General features: G+C 61.0%; 1 protein-coding gene across 1 annotated transcript; it reads right to left on the bottom strand.

The window, feature by feature from the left end:
• ATP6V1B1 (ATPase H+ transporting V1 subunit B1) lies at positions 1-27,322 on the bottom strand. Its single transcript, XM_021526847.2, has 14 exons — positions 27,223-27,322; positions 15,964-16,019; positions 14,098-14,196; positions 11,959-12,052; positions 8,877-8,954; positions 7,582-7,721; positions 6,170-6,271; positions 5,978-6,075; positions 4,877-5,000; positions 3,467-3,617; positions 2,007-2,089; positions 1,750-1,854; positions 261-390; positions 1-175 (listed from the first exon to the last, which is right to left on the bottom strand). Exons 1-14 carry the CDS (start codon positions 27,320-27,322, stop codon positions 18-20), a joined length of 1,518 nt encoding a protein of 505 aa, XP_021382522.1. The 3' UTR covers positions 1-17.

Genomic DNA, 27,322 nt, shown 5'->3' with positions numbered 1-27,322 from the left:
TTTGTTGGGATTCGGGGTCACAGGGCCGTGCCCTGCGCGGGCGCCTTGGCCTCGCGGGGGTAGAACTCGGCCAGGACGTTTTCGGGGATGCGCTTGAGGAGCTGCTTGGGGAAGATGCGCAGGAGCTGCCAGCCGATGTCCAGCGACTCGAAAACGCTCCGGTTCTCGTAGGGCCCTGCACGAGGAACGGGCCGGAGGCTTCGGGCTTCGGGAGAGGCTCTCCCAGATCCCAAATCCCCATTTTGGAACCGGAGGCTCACCCTGGGAGATGAAGTGCTTCTCGAATTTGTGCAGGAACTCCAGGTAGAGGAGGTCGTCGGCGGACAGGGCCTCCTCGCCCACCACGGCCTTCATGGCCTGCACGTCCTTCCCGATGGCGTAGCAGGCGTACTGCGGGATCCCGGGATTCCAACGATGGATCGGGACGGGCACGGACCCCACAGCCCGGCCGGTGGGACACCTCCCACCAGCCCAGGGTGGATCAAAGATCCATCCCAACCCGGCCTTGGGCACTGCCAGGGATCCATTGGCAGCCCCAGCAAATCTGGGAATTCCATCCCAGCCAGGAATTCCTTGCCAAGATCCCAGCCCAAGCTCCCCTTTCCCAGTGGGAGCCATTCCCTGGCTCCTGTCCCTCTGTCCCTTGTCCCCAGTCCCTCTCCAGCTCTCCTGGAGCCCCTCCAGGCACTCTGAGCATTCCCTGGAATTTTCCCTTCTCCAGGGGAACATTCCCAGCTCTCCCAGCCTGGCTCCAGAGCAGAGGAGTTTCAGAATCCTGGAATGGTTTGGGTTGGAGGAACCTTAAATTCCATCCCAACAATTCCACCCCATCCCAGTTCAGGGACACCTCCCACCATTCCAGGTGGATCCAACCCCAATGTCCAACCTGGCCTTGGGCATTCCCAAGGATCCAGGGATTCTCTGGGAATTCCATTCCAGCCAGGAATTCCTTGCCAAGATCCCAGCCCAAGCTCCCCTTTCCCAGTGGGAGCCATTCCCTGGGTCTCTCTGTCCCTTGTCCCTCTCCTGGAGCCCCTTTAGGGACTCTGAGCATTCCCTGGAATTTTCCCTTCTCCAGGGGAACATTCCCAGCTCTCCCAGAGCAGACGGGCTCCAGAATCCTGGAATGGGACCTTAAATCCCATCCCATTCCACCCCATCCATGTTTAGGGACACCTTCCCCTCTCCCAGGTTGCTCGTGTCCAACCTGGCCTTGGGCATTCCCAGGGATTTGGGGCAGCCCCAACATTCCCAGGTGCTCTCACTTTCCCTGGATTCTCCTCACATCCCAATGAAGGCAGCTGAAGATTTGGGATTTAGGACACCCCGTGGAGCTCAGTGGGATCCAATCCTGAACCTCTGGAATCCCGTGGCCATTCCTGGGACTCTGAGCATTCCCTGGATTTCTCCCTTCTCCAGGAGAACATTCCCAGCTCTCCCAGCCTGGCTCCAGAGCAGCTCCAGCGCTTGGAGCATCACCAGAACCTCCTCTGGAATTGCTCCAGCAATTCCAGCACGAGGCACACGAGTGTCCTGAGCAGCCCGGGCAACCCCAAAAATTCCAGATGTGCTGGATGCCCTAAACACCCCAAACGTCCCAAAAACCTCAAGAACCGTGGAAACCCCGGGTGCGCTGAGGATCCGGGACAATCCAGACACCCCAAACATCCCCAAAATCTTGGGAACTCTGGGGGGACAGGAGGGTCCCCACGTGCCAAACGCCCCCCGCGGGTGTCCCCAAGCCCTCACCAGCTGGTTGGACACGTCCCCGTGGTCCTTCCTGGTCATTCCCTCTCCGATGGCCGATTTCATCAGCCGGGACAGGGACGGCAGAACGTTGATGGGGGGGTAAATCTGTGGGGTGAGAGCGACCCCAATGTCCAGCCAGCCCTGGGGGACCCCACCCCGAGCCCCGGCACCCCCGTCCGGGTGGTTCCCAGCCCCGGCGGGTGCCGGATCCATCCCGGGATCCATCCCTGGAGATGGGAAGGGGTTTGGGAACGGACCTGGCGGTTGTGGAGCTGCCGGTCCACGTAGATCTGGCCCTCGGTGATGAACCCCGTCAGGTCGGGGATGGGGTGGGTGATGTCTGGGGTGGGGGGACAAAGGGGTTGTGAGGCCCCCACAGTGGGGCTGGCAGCTCAGCTGGACATGGGACACCGCTGTGGGACATCTGGGGGGTCACCGGGGCAGCGCAGACCCCACTGGGGTCAGCAAGGGGGATTTGGGGTCACATCCCTGTCCTGGAGTTGGGATCCCAAATGGGAGGGGATGGGGTGGTTGGGGTCCCTCAGAGGGGTTTTGGGGTGACCCCCTTGTCCTGTAGTAACCCCAAATGGGAGGGATGGGGTGGTTGGGATGGCCCAGAGGAGTTTTGGGGTCACCCTCTTTTCCTGAAGCTGGGACCCCAGATGGGAGGGGATGAGGTGGTTGGGATGGCTCAGAGGGGTTTTGGGGTGACCCCCTTGTCATGGAGTGATCCAAAATGGGATGAGATGGAGTGATTGGGAGGGGTTTTGGGGTCACCCCCTTGTCCTGGAGCTGGGATCCCACATGGGAGGGGATGGTGTGGTTGGGGTGGCCCAGAGGAGTTTTGGGGTCACCCTCTTTTCCTGAAGCTGGGACCCCAGATGGGAGGGGATGGGGTGGTTGGGGTGGCTCAGAGGGGTTTTGGGGTCACCTCTCTGTCCTGGAGCTGGGACCCCAAATGGGAGGGGATGGGGTGGTTGGAATGGCTCAGAGGGGTTTTGGGGTGACCTCCTTGTCCTGGAGTGATTCCACATGGGAGGGGATGGGACGATTGGGAGGGATTTTGGGATCACCTCCTCATCCTGGAGAGATCCCAAATGGGAGGGATGGTGTGGTTGGGGTGGCTCAGACGGGTTTTGGGGTCACCCCCTTGTCCTGGAGTGATCCAACATTGGAAGAGATGGGGTGGTTGGGATGGCTCAGAGGAGTTTTGGGGTGACCCCCTTGTCACGGAGTGATCCAAAATGGGATGAGATAGAGTGATTGGGAGGGGTTTTGGGGTCACCTCCTCATCCTTGAGCCAGGGGTCCCAGATGGGAGGGGATGGAATGGCTGGAATGGCTCAGACGGGTTTTGGGGTCACCTCCTCATCCTGGAGAGACCCCAGATGGGAGGGGATGAGGTGGTTGGGGTGGCTCAGAGGGGTTTTGGGGTGACCTCCGTGTCCTGGAGCTGGGATCCCAAATGGGAGGGGATGGGGTGGTTGGGGTGGCTTAGAGGGGTTTTGGGGTGACCTCCGTGTCCTGGAGCTGGGACCCCGAACAGGAGGTGTTGCTGGGGACACATGGAAATCCCAGACCCTAAATCACCCCAGCAGCGTCACCACCCCAGGAGCTCCCCAAAACCGGAGCGATTCGGGATTTCCCATCCCGGAGTGGGAAAATCCCGATCTCCCACGGTGTTCCCGTTCCCTCCCGGTGTTCCCGGTCCCGCTGACCGTCGTTGGGCATGGTGAGGATGGGGATCTGGGTGATGGAGCCGTTCCTGCCCTCCACGCGCCCGGCGCGCTCGTAGATGGTGGCCAGGTCCGTGTACATGTAGCCGGGGAAGCCGCGGCGGCCCGGCACCTCCTCCCTGGCCGCCGACACCTGTGGGGTTGGAGGGGTCAGAGCACCCCAAAAAACCACGGGAGGCACGAGGGACGCGAGTGTCCTGAGCAGTCCGGGCAACCCCAAAAAATTCCAGATCTGCTGGATGCCCTAAACGCCCCAAAAAACTCAAGAAGTGTGGAAACCGAAGGTGCGTTGAGAATCCGGGGCAATCCAGACACCCCAAACACCCCAAAAAGCTTGGGAACCCCAAACACCCCAAAAACCACGGGAGGTACGAGGGACGCGAGTGTCCTGAGCAGCCCGGGCAACCCCAAAAATTCCAGATGTGCTGGATGCCCTAAACACCCCCAAAAAATCAAGAACCTTGGAAACCCCAAGTGTGTTGAGGGTTCTGAGCACCCCAAACACTCCAGGCACCCCAAAGACCCCAAAAACCACGGGAGGTACAAGGGACACGAGTGTCCTGAGCAGCCCGGGCAACCCCAAAAACTCCAGATGTGCTGGATGCCCTAAACACCCCAAACGCCCCAAAAACCTCAAGAACCGTGGAAACCCCGGGTGTGCTGAGGATCCGGGGCAACCCAGACACCCCAAACACCCCAGGAACCCCAAAGACCCCAAAAAAACATGGGAAGTCACTTCCAGTTGTCCTTGTCACCCTGGAGCCCCCAAACCCCGCAAGGACCCTGGATTGTCCTTGTCACCCTGAGCGCCCCAAGGACTCTGAGCTGTCCATGTCACCCTGAGCACCCCAAGGATCCTGGATTGTCCTTGTCACCCTGTGCACCCCAAGGGCCCTGGGGTGTCCTTGTCACCCCAAACATCTCAGAAGGACCTTAGGGTGTCCTTGTCACCCTGAGCACCCCAAGGATCCTGGGGTGTCCTTGTCACCCTGAGCACCCCAAGGACCCTGGGCTGTCCTTGTCACCCTGAGCTCCCCAAGGACCCTGGATTGTCCTTGTCACCCCAAACATCTCACAGGGACCCTAGGGTGTCCTTGTCACCCCAAACCCCACAAGGCCCCTGGGCTGTCCTTGTCACCCTGAGCACCCCAAGGCCCCTGGGCTGTCCTTGTCACCCCAAACACCCCAAGGCCCCTGGGTTGTCCTTGTCACCCCGAGCACCCCAAGGCCCCTGGGCTGTCCTTGTCACCCTGAGCACCCCAATGACCCTGGATTGTCCTTGTCACCCCAAACATCTCACAAGGACCCTAGGGTGTCCTTGTCACCCCAAACCCCACAAGGACCCTGGGGTGTCCTTGTCACCCTGAGCACCCCAAGGCCCCTGGGGCTGACCTCGCGCAGGGCCTCGGCGTAGGAGCTCATGTCGGTCAGGATGACCAGCACGTGCTTCTCGCACTGGTACGCCAGGAACTCGGCCGTGGTCAGCGCCAGCCGCGGCGTGATGATCCTCTCGATCCTGCGCGACACCCCCAATTAGCACCATTAGCTTAATTAGCCCCCCGCAGGGCAGGTTTGGGGCGCGCGGTGCAGCCCAGCCTGGTGTGGGCTCCTCAGGGAGGGTGGGGAGCCCCAGGGGGAGTCAGGGGAGTCCCCCCAAAATGATCCGGGTGGGATTGGGGGGTCCTGGTGGGGAAGAGGGAGAGGGAGGAGAGGGAAAGGGGAAAGAGGAAAGGAAGGGGAGAGGGAGAAGGAAAATGGAGGAGAAAAGGAGAGGGGAGAAAGAAGGAGGAGGAAAAGGAGGGAGAAAGGGAAGGAAAAGGAAAATGGAAGAAAATGGAGAGAAAAAAAGAGCGAAATAAGGAAAAAAGGAGAAAGGAGAAGGGGAGAAGGGAAAGAAGGAAAAGGGGAAGGGGGAAGTAGAAAGGAAAAGAATAAAGAAGGAAAAAAGAAGAAAGGAAGGAGGAGAGAGAGGGAGGAGGAGAAAGAAGGGGAGAAGAAAAGAAAAAGGAAGGAGAAAATAAGAGAGGAGGGAGGAGGAGGAGAAAGGGGAAGGGAGAGGGAAAAAGGGAAAAGGAAAAAGGGAGAGGGAAAAAGGGAGAGGGGAAAAAGGGAGAGAGAAAAAGGGAGAGAGAAAAAGGGAGAGGGAAAAAGGGAGAGGGGAAAAGGGAGAGAGAAAAAGGGAGAGAGAAAAAGGGAGAGGGAAAAAGGGAGAGGGAAAAAGGAGAGGGGAAAAGGGAGAGGGAAAAAAGGGAGAGGGAAAAAGGGAGAGGGGAAAAAGGGAGAGGGGAAAAGGGAGAGGGGAAAAGGGAGAGGGAAAAAGGGAGAGGGGAAAAGGGAGAAGGAAGAGGAGTAGGAGAAAAAAAGGAGGAGAAAGAGAAAAATAGGAGAAGGAGGGAGAAGGAAGAAGGAGGAGACAAAAGAGGGAGAGAAGAGGAGAAAGGAGGAGGAGGGAGAAGGAGAGGAAGAGGAGGAGGAGGCAGGGCTGTGCCTGACGTGGGGTCGTTGGCCAGGTTGAGGAAGAGGCACACGTTCTCCATGGAGCCGTTCTGCTCGAAGTCCGACTTGAAGAACCGCGCCGTCTCCATGTTCACCTGCGGCGGGCGGGACACGCGGTCAGCGGGTGGGGACGTGGGGACACGGCGGCTCTGGGGTCACCTGGGACGTCCCAGCATGTCCCCGACTCACCCCCATGGCCGCGAAGACGATGGCGAAGTTGTCCTCGTGGAAGTCCACCACGTCCTTGGATTTCTTCACCAGCCCGGCCTGGCGGCAGATCTGTGCCGCGATCTGAGGGAGGGGACAGGGGCGGGGGTGGCAGCAGGGACACCCCGGAGTGGCCACGGCCCCGCTGGGACCAGGACACGGCCCCATGGGGCAGGGGCCAGGGGGGTGTCCTCCCCTCGCTGTGTCCTGCCGTGCTCGTGGTCACTTCTGGTTGGTCAGGGATGGTTTCCATCCCATCCCATGCCATGGATCCCATCCTATGGATCCCATTCCATGGATCCCATCCCATCCCCATCCCAATCCCATCCCATCCCATCCCATCCCATCCCATCCCATCCCATCCCATCCCATCCCATGGATCCCATCCCATCCCATCACAGGCCATGGATCCCAACCCATCCCAATCACATCCCAATCCCAACCCAATCCCATGGATCCCATCCCATCCCCATCCTCATCCCAATCCCATGGATCCCATCCCATGGATCCCATCCCAACCCCAATCCCAATCCCATCCCATCCCATGGATCCCATCCCATCCCAATCCCATCCCACACCATGGATCCCATCCCAACCCCAATCCCAATCCCATCCCAGGCCATGGATCCCATCCCATCCCATGGATCCCAATCCCATGGATCCCATCCCATCCCATGGATCCCATCCCATGGATCCCATCCCATCCCATCCCATCCCATCCCATCCCATCCCATCCCATCCCATCCCATCCCATCCCATCCCATCCCATCCCATCCCATCCCATCCCATCCCATCCCATCCCATCCCATGGATCCCAACCCATCCCAATCACATCCCAATCCCAACCCAATCCCATGGATCCCATCCCATCCCCATCCTCATCCCAATCCCATGGATCCCATCCCAATGCCATGGATCCCATCCCATGGATCCCAATCCCATCCCATCCCATCCCAACCCCAAACCTAATCCCCATCCCATCCCATCCCATGGATCCCATCCCAATCCCATCCCACACCATGGATCCCATCCCAACCCCAATCCCAATCCCAACCCCAACCCCAATCCCAATCCCAATCCCATCCCAGGCCATGGATCCCATCCATCCCATCCCACCCCACTGCATCCCAACCCCAATCCCGACCCCATCCCCCTCTGGAATTTCCAGCCCCTCCTGCCCCACCCCCCACTCGTGGGGACATCAGAAGGATCTGGAGCCCCCCAACCCCTGGATTTAGGGACCCCAAACCAGCCCAGCTCCTCCTCCCAACAGCACAAAGGGATTGCTGTGCCAGCGGGGAAACTGAGGCACGAGCTGACGGCAGCTTCCCAGCACCAAGAGTGGGGATCCGACCTTCCCAAATCCCTCCATGCTCCTCCTGCCGCAATCCCACCTCGTTGTGCGGCAGCCCGGCGGCCGAGAAGATGGGAATTTTCTGGCCGCGGGCGATGCTGTTCATGACGTCGATGGGGGAGATCCCGGTCTGGATCATCTCCTCGGGATAGATGCGCCCATGGGGGTTGATGGGCTGGCCTGGAGCGGGAAAAGGAGGGATCATGGAAGGGTTGGGGTTGGAAGGGGTCTTGAAGGCATCCAGTCCCACCCAGGGACCATTCCCGCTCTTCCAGGGTGCTCCAAGCCCTGTCCAGCCTGGCCTTGGACACTTGCAGGGATGGGGTGGAAGAGGATGCAGGGATTGCCCTGGGTGGTGGGAAAAATTGGGAAGAAGTTCTGGAGATGAGCAGGGAGCAGATCTGGGTGGGACAGGAACCGTCCCAGTGCCTGGAGCCTCCTGGAGCAACCTGGTGGGAATGGATGGATGATGGATGGATGATGGATGGATGGATGATGGATGGATGAATGATGGATGGATGATGGATGATGGATGGATGGATGGATGGATGGATGATGGATGGATGGATGGATGATGGATGGATGGATGATGGATGATGGATGATGGATGGATGGATGATGGATGGATGATGGATGATGGATGGATGGATGAATGGATGATGGATGGATGATGGATGGATGATGGATGGATGGATGGATGATGGATAGATGGATGGATGGATGGATGGATGGATGGATGATGGATGGATGGATGGATGGATGGATGGATGGATGATGGATGATGGATGGATGGATGATGGATGATGGATGGATGGATGATGGATGGATGGATGATGGATGGATGGATGATGGATGATGGATGGATGGATGATGGATGGATGATGGATGGATGATGGATGGATGGATGATGGATGGATGAATGATGGATGGATGATGGATGATGGATGGATGGATGGATGGATGGATGATGGATGGATGGATGGATGATGGATGGATGGATGATGGATGATGGATGATGGATGGATGGATGATGGATGGATGATGGATGATGGATGGATGGATGAATGGATGATGGATGGATGATGGATGGATGATGGATGGATGGATGGATGATGGATAGATGGATGGATGGATGGATGGATGGATGGATGATGGATGATGGATGGATGGATGAATGGATGATGGATGGATGGATGATGGATGATGGATGATGGATGAATTGATGGACAGACGGATGGACAGACGGATGTGGTGACACCACAGGGCATGGTGACACCCCCATCTCCCAGCCACCCCCAAGCCCCTTCCGCATTCCCACAAAGCCGGAGCCGTCACCGTTGATGTCCAGGAAGTCCTCGGCCATCACCGGGGGGCCGCTGTCGATGGGTTTGGCGGAGCCGTTGAACACCCGGCCTGTGGGGACAGAGGAACTGTCCCTGCCTGAGGCCACCAGCTGGTGGTGGCACCTGCTGGTCCCATGGCCCTGGGGCACGGTCCCATCCCGATCCTGGGACACGCCTCCCACCCCCAGAGGGGACACAGGGACCAGGGGCTGTGGAGCAGGAAGTGTCACCTGCGGGCTGGGTGACACCACCACTCCTGTGGCAGGAAGATGCCAGCACATGGGGACAACACCCCCGTGTCCCTCCCATGTCCCCAGCCACCTTTATAACCCTGTCCCCGTGTCCCCATGCCCACAGCCACCTCTGTCACCTCCCCCTTGGGGTCCTGGGTTCCCCCATACAGGCACAAGGGACAGGACCTTGTCCCCATCACCCTGTCCCTGTGTCCCCATGTGCCCATTATCTCCATGAACCCCATTGTCCTGTTCCCATGTCCCCATGACCCCCATCACCCCATGTCCCATCAGCCTGTCCCTGTGTCCCCATCACCCTCATCACCCTGTCCCCATGTCCCCATGTCCCCATCACCCCGTCCCTTTGTCCCCATCACCCTGTCCCCACTGCCCTGTCCCCATGTCCCCACATCCCCATTACCCGTGTCCCCATCACCCTCTCCCTGTGTCCCCGTGTCCCCATATCCCCGTGTCCCCATGTTCCCGTGTCCCCATGTTCCCGTGTCCCCATGTCCCACCACCCTCTCCCTGTGTCCCCGTGTCCCCATATCCCCATGCCCCCATATCCCCGTGTCCCCATGTTCCCGTGTCCCCATGTCCCATCACCCTCTTTGTCCCCATGTCCCCATGTCCCATCACCCTCTCCCCGTGTCCCCATGTCCCCATGTCCCCGTGTCCCCATGTCCCATCACCTTCTCCCCGTGTCCCCATGTCCCATCACCCTCTCCCCGTGTCCCCATGATCCATCACCCTCTCCCTGTGTCCCCGTGTCCCTGTGTCCCCGTGTCCCATCACCTTCTCTCTTTGTCCCCATGTCCCCATGTCCCTGTGTCCCATCACCCTCTCTCTTTGTCCCCATGTCCCATCACCCTCTCTCTTTGTCCCTTTGTCCCCGTGTCCCATCACCCTCTCCCTTTGTCCCTTTGTCCCCGTGTCCCATCACCCTCTCCCTTTGTCCCTTTGTCCCCGTGTCCCATCACCCTCTCTCTTTGTCCCCGTGTCCCCATGTCCCATCACCCTCTCCCCATGTCCCCGTGTCCCCATGTCCCATCACCCTCTCTCTTTGTCCCCGTGTCCCATCACCCTCTCTCTTTGTCCCCGTGTCCCATCACCTTCTCCCCGTGTCCCCATGTTCCCGTGTCCCCATGTCCCCGTGTCCCCATGTCCCATCACCCTCTCCCTTTGTCCCTTTGTCCCCATGTCCCATCACCCTCTCCCTTTGTCCCCATGTCCCATCACCTTCTCCCTTTGTCCCTTTGTCCCCGTGTCCCATCACCCTCTCCCTTTGTCCCCGTGTCCCATCACCCTCTCCCTCTGTCCCCATGTCCCATCACCCTCTCCCTCTGTCCCCGTGTCCCCACGATGTCCCCACCACTCCCCCCTCGCCGTGCCCGTCTCAGCGGGGTGACACCGACCCCCCCTCATCCCCAAAGTGTCCCCAGGGAGGGGACGCGTCCTCCCCGCTCCCTCGCAGCCTCATCGGGGCCGCGGTGGTGGCATCGATCGCGACACCGCCACGCTTCCCCGAGCTCGCCTCCCGGGACGCGGTGGCGGTGCGGGGACACGGCGGCGGTGTCACAGCGCATCAGGGTGATGGCAGCGCACCAAAGGTCAGCGGCGACTCCCGGGGGACACCGAGAGCGGCAGCGAGGGGACAGCGCGGGGACAGGGCCATCCCCCACGCCGAGTGACCCCGCGGGGTTTTTGGGGGACGGGGGGGACCGGGGGGGGCGGTCACAGCTGGATCCCAGAGTGGTTTGGGGGGGAAGGGACCTCAAATCCCGTCGGTGTCACCTCCCTGCCATGGGGACACTTTGCGCTGTGCCAGGTGGCTTCGGGTGCTGTCCAGGCTGGCCTGGGACACCGCCAGGGGTGGGGTGACACTGCCAGGGACTGGGTGACACCTCCAGGAATAGGGTGACACCACCAGGGGTGGGGTGACACTGCCAGGAACGGGGTGACACCGCCAGGAGTGGGGTGACACTGCCAGGGGTGGGGTGACACCACCAGGGACAGGGCAACGTTTCCAGGAACGGGGTGACACTTCCAGGGATGGGGTGACACTGCCAGCGATGGGGTGACACCGCCAGGGACGGGGCGACACCTCCACGAATAGGGTGACACCACCAGGGACGGGGTGACACCACCAGGGACGGGGTGACACCACCAGGGACGGGGTGACACTGCCAGGGATGGGGTGACACCGCCAGGAGTGGGGTGACGTTTTCAGGGATGGGGTGACACTTCCAGGGACGGGGTGACACGGCCAGGGACGGGGTGACACTGCCAGGTGTGGGGTGACACCGCCAGGAGCGGGGTGACACTTCCAGGGACTGGTGACATTGCCAGGAGTGGGGCGACACCTCCAGGAATAGGGTGACACCACCAGGAGTGGGGTGACACCACCAGGGGTGGGGTGACACTGCCAGGGACGGGGTGACACCACCAGGAATTAAAGCGGTGACCTGCCAGGAGTGGGTGACACCTCCAGGAATAGGGTGACACCACCAGGGATGGGGTGACACCGCCAGGGACGGGGCGACGTTTTCAAGGGATGGGATGACACTTCCAGGGACGGGGTGACACCGCCAGGGACAGGGTGACACTGCCAGGGACGGGGTGACACCTCCAGGAATGGGGTGACACTTCCAGGGACAGGGTGACACCTCCAGCTGCCACCTCACCTCACCCTTCCGCGCCCAGAGGAGGCGCGGACGGGGCCAGCCCCGTCCCAGGTGACTGTCGCAGCTCGGAGGTGACCCAGGGACGTTCTCAGCCGCAGAGCTGAACCCCGAAGCCCCAAACCCCCCAAATTTCGGTGCCAGCCGTGCCCGGGCTCACCCAGCATGTCCTCGGACACCGGCGTGCGCAGGATGTCCCCCGTGAACTCGCAGGTTGTCGCCTTGGCATCGATGCCCGACGTGCCCTCAAACACCTGCGGAGTGCCCGGGGAGAGCAATTAACGAGGATTAATTAAGGCTTTGAGGAGCGTGACGTGACCCCCGCTCACCCCAAACCCCCTCCTGGGAGGGGACATAAAAGAAGGGACAAAGTTTGGGGTTAAAAACCTCTCTTGAGGGGCTTCGGGGGGATTTTTTTTGGGGGGATGGACGGTGAATGCCGCACCCGCGGGGAAAGCCTTTTGATCCCGATAATATTTGACATCATTTGCGTTAATGAACCCCCGGCTCGCCGCTTTAATTAGAGCCAGGTGGCCGCTGGGAGCAGGGGGATGTGGGGACGGTGGCAGGTGACACTGGGAGCCCCCCCAAAGGTGGGTGCGGGGGCTGCGGGTCACCCCCAACAAGGCTGAGGCTGCAAAAATCCCATTTTCTCCCTTTTTTCCCTTCCTTTCATCCCGTTCTCCCCCTTTTCCCCCCTGCCCGAGCCGGGCTCTCTAATAGGATTAAAAGGGCATCCCCGAGGCGCAGGTGGCATCAGAGCGGCGACTTTGGGGAGCTGCGGGACCCCCCGAGCCCCCGCGGGGCCACCTGGGGGGGATCCGGGCTAATTAGGAGGGGTTTGACCCCAAACAGCCCCGGGGCTCGCGGCTCTGGGGACATCCCGGCTGTCCCAGGGCTGGTGGCTTTGGGGACACCCCGGCGGTCCCAGGGCTGGTGGCTTTGGGGACACCCTGACACCCCGGCTGTCCCAGGGCTGGTGGCTTTGGGGACACCCCGGTGGTCCTTGCTGTCCCAGGGCTGGTGGCTTTGGGGACACCCTGACACCCCGGCTGTCCCAGGGCTGGTGGCTTTGGGGACACCCCGGCGGTCCCAGGGCTGGTGGCTTTGGGGGGTGGCAATGTGGTCCTGGGATGGAGGGGGGGTCACGGGAGGGGGACATGACTTGTCCCAGGACAATCCAGACCACCCCAGGACACTCCAGGACACTCCAGGACAACCCTGCCCATCCCAGGACACTGTCCCTTGTCCCGTGTCCCATCCCAGGACACTCCAGGACATCCCAGGACACTGTCCCTTGTCCCGTGTCCCATCCCAGGACACCGTCCCGTGTCCCGTGTCCCATCCCAGGACATTGTCCCGTGTCCCATGTCCCACCCCAGGACACTCTCCCGTGTCCCGTGTCCCACCCCAGGACACTGTCCCGTGTCCCGTGTCCCATCCCAGGACACTGTCCACCTCTAGAGAGCGCAGGGACACGAGCCCGACAGCCACCACTGGAGGGGGACAGAGCCCCGGGACAGAGCCCGGACAGGGACCGGGACAGGGACCGGGGACCCGGGACAGGGACCGGGGACAGGGACCGGGGACAGAGCTCCGGGGACAGAGCCCCGGGACAGAGCCCGGACAGGGACCGGGGACAGGGACCGGGGACCCGGGACAGGGACCGGGACAGGGACCGGGGACCCGGGACAGGGACCGGGGACTGGGACCGGACAGAGCTCCGGGGACAGAGCCCCGGGACAGAGCCCGGACAGGGACCGGGGACAGGGACCGGGGACCCGGGACAGGGACCCGGGACAGGGACCGGGGACAGAGCTCCGGGGACAGAGCCCCGGGACAGAGCCCGGACAGGGACCGGGACGGGGACCGGGGACAGACCCGGGAAAGGGATCGGGGACAGAGCTCCGGGGACAAGGATCCGAGAAAGGGACATGGGACAAGGACCCGGGACAGACCCTGGGACAAGGACCCGGGACAGACCCTGGGACAGGGACCCGGGACAGGGACCCGGGACAGACCCAGGGACAGGGACCCGGCGACAGGAACAGGGGACAGAGCTCTGGGGACAGGGACTGGGGACAGACCCTAGGACAGGGAGCGGGGACAGAACTCCGGGGACAGGGACCCGGGACAGGGACAGGGGACAGAGCTCTGGGGACAGGGACCCGGGACAGACCCTGGGAAAGGGACCCCGGGCCCCGGGCCACGCAGCCCCCGCGTGTCCCCGCGTGGCGGTGTCGCCGTGTCCCCGCGGTGTCGCCGTGTCCCCGCGGTGTCGCCGTGTCCCCGCGCTCACCTGGACCACGGCCTTGGCGCCCATCACCTCCAGCACCTGCCCGCTGCGGGTGGTGCCGTTGGGCAGCGTGAAGTTCACGATCTCGGCGTACTGGGCGAACTGTGGGGACAGCGACCCGGGAAAATGGGGTGGCAGTGTCCCCTCTGTCCCCTCAGCCCGCCCCTGTCCCCCCCAGCCCCGCCTGCTCCGCTGCTGCTGCCTCAGTTTCCCCTGAAGCCACCAAAGGCTGAGGGGGAGTGGGGGGACACCGCGCAGCAAAGGGGTGGCGCTGGCTGTCATTGTCACTGTCGCATCCTGGAGCTGGCCCCGGGCTGTGGCACTGCTCCGTGCCTCAGTTTCCCCGATGTCGAGGGGATTTGTCACAGCCAGAGCCACCAGGCTGCCACCGTCACCGAGGCTGGGGCCACGGGCACGAGTGGCACTCGTGGCACTCGTGGGGACACCGCGGGGCACACGGAGGGGACGTTTGTGTTGAGGGGACACTTCCTGCTCTGGCGACAATGGCCGATGTCGCTGCTGCCCAGCACGCTCAGGGCTCTCCTCCTCCTTCTCCTTCTTTAATTGAGCTGATTAATTAATAAATGACAGGGCCACGTGGCAACGCGACACCGCGTGACAAAACCCCCCTGGATGTCACCCGGGTGGCGCCAGCCCAGCCAGGAGAGCGGGGAGCGGGACAGGGAGGGTGACAGCGAGGGGACACGGGGGTTGTGGAGTGGCCCCGCTCAGAGCAGGGTCCCTGCGGGAGGTGGCGCTGGGGACATGGACAGAGCTGGGACAGGGGACAGGGGACAGGGGTCAGGGGACAGAGCTGGGACAGGGGACAGGGGACAAGGGACAGAGCTGGGACAGGGGACAGGGGACAGAGCTGGGACAGGGGACAAGGGACAGGGGACAGAGCTGGGACAGGGGACAGGGGATGGGGGACAGAGCTGGGAAAGGGGACAGGGGACAGGGGACAGAGCTGGGACAGGGGACAGGGGACAGGGGACAGAGCTGGGACAGGGGACAGAGCTGGGACAGGGGATGGGGGACAGAGCTGGGACAGGGGACAAGGGACAGGGGACAGAGCTGGGACAGGGGACGGGGGACAGGGGACAGAGCTGGGACAGGGGATGGGGACAGAGCTGGGACAGGGGACAGGGGATGGGGACAGAGCTGGGAAAGGGGACAGGGGATGGGGACAGATGACAGGGGACAGGGGATGGGGACAGAGCTTGGCCAGGGACACAGGGGACAGGGCACAAGGACGCAGGGGACAGGGGCTGAGCTCGAGCAGGGACACGGGACAATGGGGGACAGGCTGCCCGGACCGAGCGCACGCATGTCCCACGCAGTGTCCCACGCAGTGTCCCACGCAGTGTCCCGCGTGTCCCCAGTGTCGGCGGACACGCCACCCGCGCGGGGACAGGGGGACGCGGGGACAGGCGGGGACAGGGCTCTGCTGCCGAGCGTGTCCAGAGGAGGGAGCTCGGACCCCAGAGAGGAGGGGACAGCCCAGGGGACAGCCCAGGGGACAGGGGACAGGGGACAGACGAGGGGACAGGGACAGGAGGATGGCACAGGGACAGGGGACAGCCCAGGGGACAGGGACAGGAGGGATGGGACAGGGACAGGGGACAGCCCAGGGGACAGGAGGATGGCACAGGGACAGGGGACAGCCCAGGGGACAGCCCAGGGGACAGCCCAGGGGACAAGGGACAGGAGGATGGCACAGGGACAGGGGACAGCCCAGGGGACAGGAGGGAGGGGACAGGTGACAGGGAACAAGGGACACACTCCCTCCATCGCCCCCTCAGCACTGGGGTCCCCACACAGCCCCAGGTGCCACCGCCACGCTGTCCCCATGTCACCCCAAGGTCCTACCTTGACGTTGTCCAGCACCACCAGTGGCCCGTTGACACCGCACACGGTCCTGTAGGCTGGGGCAGGGGACACTGTCAGAGCCACGGGGCCACCCGGGGGGTGACACCCCGCCACCCTGTCCCTTCCCGTGTCCCTGTCCCGGTGACAACCCCAGTGACCAGCGGTGGCCCAGCTGGACACGGTGTCCTGCAGGAAATGTCACTCAGCGGTGGCTTCCTGGCACTCAGGGGTTGTGTCACCTCCCGGAGGTGTCCCCACCACAGGGATGTCACCGCTGGGAGTGCCACCAGGGAGATGTCCCGTTGTCACCTCCCGGAGGTGTCCCCACCACAGGGATGTCACCTCTAGGGGTGCCACCAGGGAGATGTCCCGTTGTCACCTCCCGGAGGTGTCCCCACCACAGGGATGTCACCTCTAGGGGTGCCACCAGGGAGATGTCCCGTTGTCACCTCCCGGAGGTGTCCCCACCACAGGGATGTCACCGCTGGGAGTGCCACCAGGGAGGTGTCCCCACCACAGGGATGTCACCTCTGGGGGTGCCACCAGGGAGGTGTCCCATTGTCACCTCCCGGAGGTGTCCCCACCACAGGGATGTCACCTCTGGGAGTGCCACCAGGGAGATGTCCCGTTGTCACCTCCCGGAGGTGTCCCCACCACAGGGATGTCACCGCTGGAGTGCCACCAGGGAGGTGTCCCAGTGTCACCTCCCAGAGGTGTCCCCACCACAGGGATGTCACCTCTAGGGGTGCCACCAGGGAGGTGTCCCAGTGTCACCTCCCGGAGGTGTCCCCACCACAGGGATGTCACCGCTGGGAGTGCCACCAGGGAGATGTCCCGTTGTCACCTCCCGGAGGTGTCCCCACCACAGGGATGTCACCGCTGGGAGTGCCACCAGGGAGATGTCCCGTTGTCACCTCCCTGCCACGCCTTGCCCGAGGATCCCAAAGTCCCCGCGGTGCTGGGGGGACCCTGGTGGCCCTGGGGGGACCCTGGTGGCCCTGGGGACACAGCGGGGGTGACACACGGGGGGTGCTGAGGGTGTGACCTCGCGGGGACAACCCCGGGACAAGGGTGACAAACGGGGACAGGGGACAAGGGTGACAAACGGGCGTGAAGCTGGGTGGGGACACAGGGAGAGGCAGCGGATCCCGGGAATTCCGGGATTGGGATGGGAACCTGGGAATGGCGGGATTGGGATCCCGGGAATTCCAGGATTGGGATGGGAAACCTGAGAATAATGGGATTGGGATGGAATCCTGAAAATTATGGGATTGGGATCAGATGCTGGGAATGCCAGGATTGGGATCTGATCCTGGGATTGGGATGGGATCCTGAAGATTTCCGGATAGGGATTGGATGCTGGGAATTCCGGGATTGGGATCAAATCCTGTGAATTCCAGGACTGGGATGGGATGCTGGGGTTGGGATGGGATTCTGGGAATGCCAGGATTGGGATCAGATCCTGGCAATTATGGGATTGGGATCGGACTGTAGGAATTCCAGGATTGGGATCAGGTCCTGGGAATGCTGGAGTTGGGATGGGATCCTGGGAATGCTGGGATTGGGATAGGAACCTGGGAATGATGGGATTGGGATGGGGTTCTGGGAATGTCAGGACTGGGATGGGTTCCTGTGAATTCTGGGATTGGGATGGGATCCTGGGAATAATGGGATTTGGATCAGATCGTAAGAATTCCAGGATTGGGATCAGGTCCTGGGAATGCCGGGACTGGGATCAGGTCCTGGGAATTCCAGAGCTGGGATGGGATCCTGGGAATAATGGGATTGGGATGGAATCCTGGGAATGCCAGGATTGGGATCAGGTCCTGGGAATAATGGAATTAGGATCGGCTCCTGGGAATGACAAGGATTGGATCAGATCCTGGGAATTCTGGGATTGGGATCAGATGCTGGGAATTCCGATATTGGGATTGGATCCTGGGAATGCCGGGATTTGACTCGGTTCACCGGAGTGCCGGGACCGGGATTGGCTCCTGGGATTGCTGGGACTGGGATTGGCTCTGGGAATCACCAGGATTTGGATCAGCTCCCGGGAGTGCCGGGACTGGGATCGGCTCCCGGGAACTCCGGGATTGGAATCATCTCCCGGGAACTCCGGGACTGGGATCATCTCCCGGGAGTGCCAGGACTGGGATCATCTCCCGGGAACTCTGGGATTGGGATCATCTCCCGGGAATTCCGGGATTGGGATCATCTCCCGGGAACTCTGGGATTGGGATCATCTCCCGGGAATTCCGGGACTGGGATCATCTCCCGGGAACTCCGGGATTGGGATCATCTCCCGGGAACTCCGGGATTGGGATCATCTCCCGGGAACTCCGGGACTGGGATCAGCTCCCGGGAACTCCGGGATTGGGATCATCTCCCGGGAACTCCGGGATTGGGATCATCTCCCGGGAACTCCGGGATTGGGATCGGCCCGGCGGGCGCAGGTTTGGGGAGCTGACCCGGCCCAAAGCCGGGCCTCGATCCTCCCGAGCGCGGCCCCGGCCCCGCTGCCCCCCCGGCCCTTCCAGCCCTGCCCCTCTCCTCACCCTCATTCCCACTGATCCTAACGGGATCGGAGAGGGGACGGGGTCCCGGGATGTCCCCGTGCCGACGGTGGCATTGTCCCCCCGGCTGGGACAGCCCCCGGGAGCGCATCCCTAGGGATGGCTCCCGCTTCTCACAGCCCACTCCCACCGGGGACACCCCACGGGGCTCTGTGGGGTCACCCCGGTGGCACAGCGGGACCCTCGGTGTCCCCTTGCCTCGGCCGGGGTGGTGCCAGCGATCCCGGGATTTCAGCAATTGGAATTACGGAATTCCAGACTGGTCTGGGGTGGGAAGGACCTTCAAGCTCAGGGATTCCAACCCCGGCACCTCCCACTGTGCCAGGTGGATCCAATCCCAGTGTCCAACCTGGCCCTGGGCACTGCCAGGGATCCAAGGGCGGCCACAGCTGGGAATTCCTGGGAATTCTCTGGGAATTGCAGCCCAGCCAGGAATTCCTTGCCAAGATCCCAGCCCAAGCTCCCCTTTCCCAGTGGGAGCCATTCCCTGGCTCCTGTCCCTCTGTCCCTTGTCCCCAGTCCCTCTCCAGCTCTCCTGGAGCCCCTGCAGGGACTCCGAGCATTCCCTGGAATTTTCCCTTCTCCAGGGGAACATTCCCAGCTCTCCCAGAGCGGAGGGGATCCAGAATTCTGGAATGGTTTAGATTGGAAAAGACCTTAAATCCCACCCCAACCCAGTTCAGGGACACCTCCCACCACCCCAGATGGGTCCAACTTGGCCTTGGATTAATTAATTCCAGGGATCCAGGGGTATCCACAGCAAAACTGGGAATTCCATCCCAGCCAGGAATTCCTTGCCAAGATCCCAGCCCAAGCTCCCCTTTCCCAGTGGGAGCCATTCCCTGGCTCCTGTCCCTCTGTCCCTTGTCCCCAGTCCCTCTCCAGCTCTCCTGGAGCCCCTCCAGGCACTCTGAGCATTCCCTGGAATTTTCCCTTCTCCAGGGGAACATTCCCAGCTCTCCCAGCCTGGCTCCAGACGGGCTCCAGCCCTGAGAACAACTCTGGAATCTGCTCTGGATTTCCTCCAGCAGCTCCACACCCGCCTGAATTTGGGATCCAGGAGCTGGAGCAGCTCTGCAGGCGGCGTCCCACAGGGATGGAATTCCCACCTTTCCAACATCACCTCCTCCAGCCTGGATTTGTGCCCCATCCCAGCTTCTCCCGCCCTTGGCCTTGCTGAGCCCCACGAGGCTCTCCCAGCCCCACTGCTAATTAACTAATTAGCCTTCTCTGCCCTTCCCCAATGAGGCGGGTTCCTGCTGCTCGCCCATTCAGCCTGCGGAGGGGCCGGCACACCGGGAGCGTCCTCCTGGCCTTTTGTCCCCTTTCTTCCCAAAGTGACCATCCGGCCTTTTATTCCCGTTCCCGCTCCCTCCCGAAGCTCTCCCGCTTCCCTTCCCCCCCGACAGGAATTTTGGGGAGTTTTTCTTCTCCCCCTCGGCAGCCCCGGGGTCACCCGTGTGGGACAGGGACGTTGGGGTGTCACTTGTCCTGGCACGGGGTGTCCAGTGTGGTCCCGGTGGCTGCCATGCCCTTGGGGACATTGGTGGCTGTCCGGTGGTTTCACGGGATGGCTCTTCCCACCTGGAATGTGGGAGCCACTCGTAGTGCAGGTGGCACCAGGGGTGACATCGGTCATTGGCTGAGCTCTTGGATGATATGGAAATTCATCCATCATCCCTCCAATCAACCATCACTTCTTAATCTGGCCTACATCAATTATCCATCCATCCATTTATCCATCCATCCATCCATCCATCCATCCATCCATCCATCCATCCATCCATCCATCCATCCATCATCCATCCATCCATCCATCATACATCCATCCATCATCCATCCATCCATCCATCCATCCATCATCCATCATCCATCATCCATCCATCCATCATCCATCCATCCATCCATCCATCCATCCATCCATCATCCATCCATCATCCATCCATCCATCATCCATCCATCATCCATCCATCCTCCATCCATCATCCATCATCCATCCATCATCCATCCATCCATCCTTCATCATCCATCCATCCATCCATCCATCCATCATCCATCCATCCATCCATCATCCATCCATCATCCATCCATCCATCATCCATCCATCCATCTATCCATCCATCCATCCCTCCATCATCCATCCATCATCCGTCCATCCATCATCCATCCATCCATCCATCATCCATCATCCATCATCCATCCATCATCCATCCATCCATCCATCATCCATCCATCATCCATCATCCATCCATCATCCAACCATGGGCTGGGACCTCTGGAATCCTGGAATGGTTTGGGTTGGGAGGGACCTCAAATCCCACCTGGTTCCATCAAGGATCCCTTCCACCATTCCAGGTTTCTCCAAGCCCCAGTGTCCAGCCTGGCCTTGGACATTCCAGGGATCATCCCAGCCCCTCATCCATGCCCGGCTCTGGACGTTCTGTCGTGACAGAGGGGAAGTCACGACAGCGATGCTGAGGGACAGCCCGGAAAGGGAACGGGGTGGGAAGAGAGGAGGAGGAGGAGAAAAAGGAAAAGAAGGAGAAGAAGAACGAGGAGGAAGAGGAGAAAGTGGAGAGGAAGGAGGAGAAGAATAAAAAGGAGAAGAGGAAGAAGAAGCAGAAGAGGAGGAGGAGAAGATGAGGAGAACAAGAAGAAGAAGAGGAGGAGAAGAGGAAGAAGAGGAAGAGGAGGAGAAGAGGAAGAAGGGGAAGAGGAGGAGAAGGATGTGAAAGAGGAGGAGAAGTGGAGGAAGAGGAGGAGGAAGGGAAGGACAAGGAAGAGGAGGAGAAGAAGAAGAGGAGGACGAGGAAGATGAGGAGAAGAAGAAGAGGAGGAGAAGATGAGGATGAGGAGGATGAGGAGAAAGAGAAGAGAAGGAGGAAGAGGAGGAGAATAAGAGGAGAACGAGGAAAAAGAGGAGGAAGAGGAAGAAGAGGACGAGGAGAAGAACAAAAGAAGGAAGAGAAGGAGAAGAAAAAGAAGAGGAGGAGGAAGAGGAGGAGGAGGAAAAGGACAAAGAGAAGAACAAGAAGAGGAGGAGGAAGAGAAGGAAAAGAAGAAGAAGAGGAGGAGGAAGAGGAGGACGAGGAGGAAGAAGAGGAGGAGGAGGAGGAAGAGGACAAAGAGAAGAACAAGAAGAGGAGGAGGAAGAGAAGAACACTGAGAGGAGGAGGAAGAGAAGGAAAAGAAGAAGAAAAGGAAGAAGAGGAGGATGAGGATGAGGAAGAGAAGGAGGAGAAGGAGGAGAAGGAGGAGGAGGAGAACAAGAAAAAGAGAAGGAAGATAAAGAGAAAAAGAAGAAGAGGAGGAGGAGGAGGAAGAGGAGAAGAACAGGAAGAGAAGGAAGAGGAGAAGGAGGAAAAGGAAAAATAGAACAAGAAGAGGAGGAGGAAGAGGAGAAAGAAAAGAAGAAGAGGAAGAAGAGGAGGAGGAAGAGGAGGAGGAAAAGGACAAAGAGAAGAACAAGAAGAGGAGGAAAAGGAGAACCAGAAGAAGAACAAGAAGAGGAGGAGGAAGAGGAGGAGAAGAAGAACGAGATGAGGAGGAGGAGGAGGAGGAAGAGGATGAGGAGAACAAGAAAAAGAGAAGGAAGATAAAGAGAAGAAGAAGAAGAGGAGGAGGAGGAAGAGGAGAAAGAAAAGAAGGAGAATAACACGAAGAAGAGGAGGAGAAGAAGAACAAGAAGAGGAGGAGGAGGAGGAAGAGGAGGAGGAAAAGGACAAAGAGAATAACAAGAAGAGGAGGAAGAGGAGAACGAGAAGAAGAAGAAGAGGAGGAGGAAGAGGAGGGGACGAAGAACAAGAAGAGGAGGAGGAAGAGGAGGGGAAGAAGAACGAGATGAGGAGGAAGAGGAGGAGGAGGAGGAGGAGGAGGGCCGGGAAGCGCAGGGGAGCCCCGGAAAGCCCCAGCAGCGCTAATGAAGCCGCACCGCGGCCGCGGCGGGTTGGGTGGGCCGGGGGCACGGCCGGGGGGCGGGAGGAGGAGGGCGGCGGCAGCGGGGCCGAGGGGAAAGCGAAGCCTTTCAACGTGGCCTTTGCACACCCCCAGCCCCAAATTCACAGCTGCTGTCAGATGCGATCTCCGTCAGCGCTGACACTCACGCACTGCTGCCCAGCGCGGCCCCCGGTGACAAAGGGGACCCGGGCCGGCTCCACCCGCCGCTAATTGCTCCCGCTCGCCCGCCCTGCCCTCCGCGGCCCCGCAGGGCTCGGCTGCAAAGTGCGCCGGGGGCTCGCTGCCACCTCCGAGGGGGTCTTGGGGTCGGGGGATGGTTGGGGTGGGAAAGGAGCTCGAGGGGCGTTGTGTTGTGCCAGCTCAGGTGGGTCCGGGTTCATCCAAACTGGACTTGGGCGATTCCAGGGACAGCCGCAGCTTCTCTGGGAATTCCATCCCAGCCCCTCCTCACCCTCGCAGGGAGGAATTCCTTCCCAAAATCCCACCCAAATCTCCCCTTTTCCAGCGGGAAGCCATTCCCCTTTTTTTTGTCACCTCATCCTCTGTGCGGCGCGCGCCGCTCAGCCCCCGCCCCGAATTCCAGAGCTGGGAAGGGATGGGGACACCTGGAGCAGGGCTGGGAAGCAGGAGGGATAAACAGCCCCCAACCCCCCAGTGCTCAGTCCCAGAGCTGACCCCAGCAGCTCCGGGGCTGACCCTGAGCCGCCCTGGGGCGCAGGGAGGGTCCCCGGTGTCCCCCAGGGCACAGAGGGGGGACCCCACCCCTCCACCCCTGAGGGTGCCGGGCAGCAGCTCTGGGTGGGGCTGGGTGCATCCCCCACCCCTGGCAGGGGACAGGGACAGGGACAGGACTCGGAGCAACCCGGGACAGCGGGAGGGCTCCCCGTGCATGGCACCGGGTGGGATTTAACCTCCCTCCCAACCCAAAATCCGGCATTTGAACGATCCCAGGAATGCCCGATTTCCAAAAGCCGCATCACAAATCCACCCCCCGCCTCCCCTCCTCCTCCAAATCCCTGTCAGCCCCGAGCCCACCCTGGGACTTTTCCGACCATCCCTAAGTGACCGCTTCCCCCACGGCTGCCGGCCCCGGTCGCCTCCTGAACCTGCCCATTGTGGCATGTGTCACTTTGTGCCGCGCTGTCAACCCCGCGGGGCTGGCCCGGGGCTGGCAGGGGCCGTGAAAAGCCCGGCGGGGGGTCACACTCTATGCCACTAATTACACTAATTAGGGCCCGGCGGCCGCGGGTTCCCAGACACACCTGCACGGTCATGTGGGGGCAGCCCGAGAAAAGGCGGCCGCAGCCAAGCGTGGAAAAAAAAAACAACAAAAAAAGGGGGGAAAACAAAAAAAAAAAAAAAAAAAAAAGGAAAATTCAATCGTGGGTTTTGCTGGTGGAAGGAAAACAGGGATGGAGGGAGGGATCCTAAAGGATGGGGGTTCGAGGGTGGGAGGTTCTGGTGGGACACAGGGATATGGGGCAGTGAGGTCGCAGCCCCCCCGGGAAATGTGGCCAAGGGTTGGGAGTGTCCCTGGATGCTCCTCTGCTGTTGCCCGTGTCCCAAATGGCACCAGGAGGAGATTCCAGAGGCAGGATCCCGCGCCTGGAGCAGGAGAGGTGTCACGGGTAATGGGGACAACTGGGATGTGGCAGTGAGCCAACAAAATGGCTGCTGGGCTGGGGCTGTGCGGCAAAAACTGGGTGTGCTGCTTCCTCATCCATCCATCCATCCATTATCCATCCATCCATCCATCCATCCATCCATTATCCATCCATCCATCCATCCATCCATCCATCCATCCATCCATCCATCCATCATCCATCCCTCCATCCATCCATCATCCATCCATCATCCATCCATCCATCCATCCATCCATCCATCCATCCATCCATCCATCCATCATCCATCCATCCATCCATCCATCATCCATCCATTATCCATCATCCATCCATCCATCCATCCATCCATCCATCCATCCATCCATCCATCCATCCATCCATCATCCATCCATTATCCATCATCCATCCATCCATCCATCATCCATCCATCCATCCATCCATCCATCCATCCATCCATCCATCCATCCATCATCCATCCATCATCCATCATCCATCCATCCATCCATCATCCATCCATCCATCCATCCATCCATCCATCCATCCATCATCCATCCATTATCCATCATCCATCCATCCATCCATCATCCATCCATCCATCCATCCATCCATCCATCATCCATCCATCCATCATCCATCCATCATCCATCATCCATCCATCCATCCATCATCTATCTGTCCATCCCTCCATCCATCCATCCATCCATCCATCCATCCATCCATCCATCCATCATCCATCCATCCATTCATCCATCCATCCATCCATCCATCCATCCATCCATCCATCATCCATCCATCCATCCATCCATCCATCCATCCATCCATCCATCCATCATCCATCCATCTATCATCCATCCATCCATCCATCATCCATCCATCCATCCATCCATCCATCCATCATCCATCTGTCCATCCATCCATCCATCCATCCATCCATCCATCCATCCATCCATCCATCATCCATCCATCCATCATCCATCCATCCATCCATCCATCCATCCATCCATCCATCCATCATCCATCCATCATCCATCCATCCATTCCTGCCCATCCCAGATTCCTGCCTGACCCCCCCAGTTCTCCCAGTTGCGGGCACTGGGCTGGGGACAGTGACACACTCCTTGTGCCCAGTGCCTCACTGGGACCCCAAACTGGGACCCCAAATTGGGGCCATAAACTGGGATACCGAACTGGGACCCTAAGCAGGGACCCCAAACTGGGACCCTGAACTGGGACCTTAAACAGGGACCCCAAACTGGGACCCTAAACTGGGACACCGAACTGGGACCATCAACTGGGACCCTAAACTGGGACCCCACAGTGTGAACCTAAACTGGAGCCCTAAACTGGAACCCTAAACAGGGACCCTAAAAGGGGACCCCAAACTGACACTCCGAACTGGGACCCCAAACTGGGACCCTAAACAGAGACCCCAAACAGGGACCCCGAACTGGGACCCCAGACTGGAACCCCGAGGTGGGACTCCAAACTGGGACCCCAAACTGGGACCCCAAACTGGATCCGGAGCTGGGGGTCCTGCTGCCCCTTCCCCATATTCAGGGGATGTCCCCACCCCTCCGAGTGTCACCGCCAGGCCCCCCCCGAGCTGTGCCACCCCCCCTCTGTCCTTCCTGCCACCTTCGCTGTCACCTCCGGGAACATTTTGGGACCCGCCTGTCCCCACCTGGCTGGCAGGGACACACCGGCGACAGCGCTTTGTCCCCGCATGGGTGGCCGTGCCGGGCTGGGCACAGGGGGGTGACAAACGCGTCCCTCGAGGGGACAAAGGCGACCAGCGAGAAGAAAGCGGGGCGGTTTTTCCTGGCAAAGGGACACGCGGGTGACACCCGAGCCAAGGGCTGGCGCTCCGCCCGGTGACCCGGGCAGGAGCCACCCGCGGGTGGCCGCTGTTGACAGCAAACACGGCGGGTGGCCGGGCAGGGCCAGCTCGGCTCGGGAGGGACCGGAGCCACCCGCTTGGGGACGAGGTGACATCCCGGCCAGGTGGCTTCCGAGCTGCCCGGCCCCGGCAGCGAAGGCACAAAGGTCACAACGGACGCCCCCGGTGGCAGCGGGGGCTTGGGGACAAAGTGACAGGGGATCGTCCAGCCCCGTGTGGCGCCGGCGCGGTGCCAGGTGTCCCGATGTCGCCGTGGGGTGGGGACACAGCGGGAAGGGCGCCCTGGCACCTCGGGAGTGTCACCACGGCTCCCCACGGGTGTCCCCTGCGTGGGGACACCTTCCCCGGTCGCGGTCCCCAGGAGGGGACAGCCCCGCAGAGCCACACTGTCCCCCTGTCCCCACGAGAGACACACGTGGCCCCTGTGCCACCCTGCCTGTCGCAGTGCCACCCAGCTGTCCCCTCTTGAAGCAGTGTCACACGCCCGTCCATCCTTGTCACCCCTGGCTGTGCCAGTGCCACCCCTCTGTCCCTTCCTGCCCCAGTGCCACCCACCCATCCCTGTCACCCCTGCCTGTCCCAGTGCCACCCACCCGTCCCTGTCACCCCTGCCTGTCCCAGTGCCACCCCTCTGTCCCTTCCTGCCCCAGTGCCACCCACCCATCCCTGTCACCCCTGCCTGTCCCAGTGCCACCCCTCTGTCCCTTCCTGCCCCAGTGCCACCCACCCGTCCCTGTCACCCCTGCCTGTCCCAGTGCCACCCCTCTGTCCCTTCCTGCCCCAGTGCCACCCACCCGTCCCTGTCACCCCTGCCTGTCCCAGTACCACCCCTCTGTCCCTTCCTGTCCCAGTGCCACCCACCCGTCCCTGTCACCCCTGCCTGTCCCAGTGCCACCCCTCTGTCCCTTCCCGACCCGGTGTCACCCACCAGTCCCTGCTTGTCCCAGTGCCACCCACCCATCCCTGTCACCCCTGCCTGCCCCAGTGCCACCCACCCATCCCTGTCACCCCTGCCTGTCCCAGTGCCACCCCTCTGTCCCTGTACCCGCTCCAGTGCCACCCACGCACTCCTGCCCGGTGTCACCCCCTCGTCCCTGCCACCAGTGCTCGGGGACAGAGGGATGTCCCTCCCTCCCCTGTCCCCCATCTCGGTGTCCCCCCGGTGTCCCCCCGGTGTCCCCCCGGTGTCCCCGCCGTGTCCTGCACTCACTCAGCCGGGGGTTGCTGTGGAAGTCGCGGGTCACGGCCAGCCCGTGCTCGCGGGCGGCCGCCAGCTCTGTCGCCGCTGCTGTCACCTTGGTGGCGGCCAT

Source organism: Lonchura striata, chromosome 4 (genome assembly GCF_046129695.1).
Source record: "Lonchura striata isolate bLonStr1 chromosome 4, bLonStr1.mat, whole genome shotgun sequence".
NCBI lineage: Eukaryota > Metazoa > Chordata > Aves > Passeriformes > Estrildidae > Lonchura > Lonchura striata.
This window is presented reverse-complemented; position numbering and strand designations above follow the sequence as displayed.

Bases quoted from the DNA above. Each gene is read 5' to 3' on its own strand.
- ATP6V1B1 (XM_021526847.2), bottom strand. From the start codon at position 27,322: ATGGCCGCCACCAAGGTGACAGCAGCGGCGACAGAGCTGGCGGCCGCC. The intron at 6,272-7,581 runs GTGGGATTGCGG...CCCCTCCCTCAG, and splicing joins CCGGGCTGCCGCACAACGAG to ATCGCGGCACAGATCTGCCG. The intron at 6,076-6,169 runs GTGAGTCGGGGA...CGCCCGCCGCAG, and splicing joins TCGTCTTCGCGGCCATGGGG to GTGAACATGGAGACGGCGCG.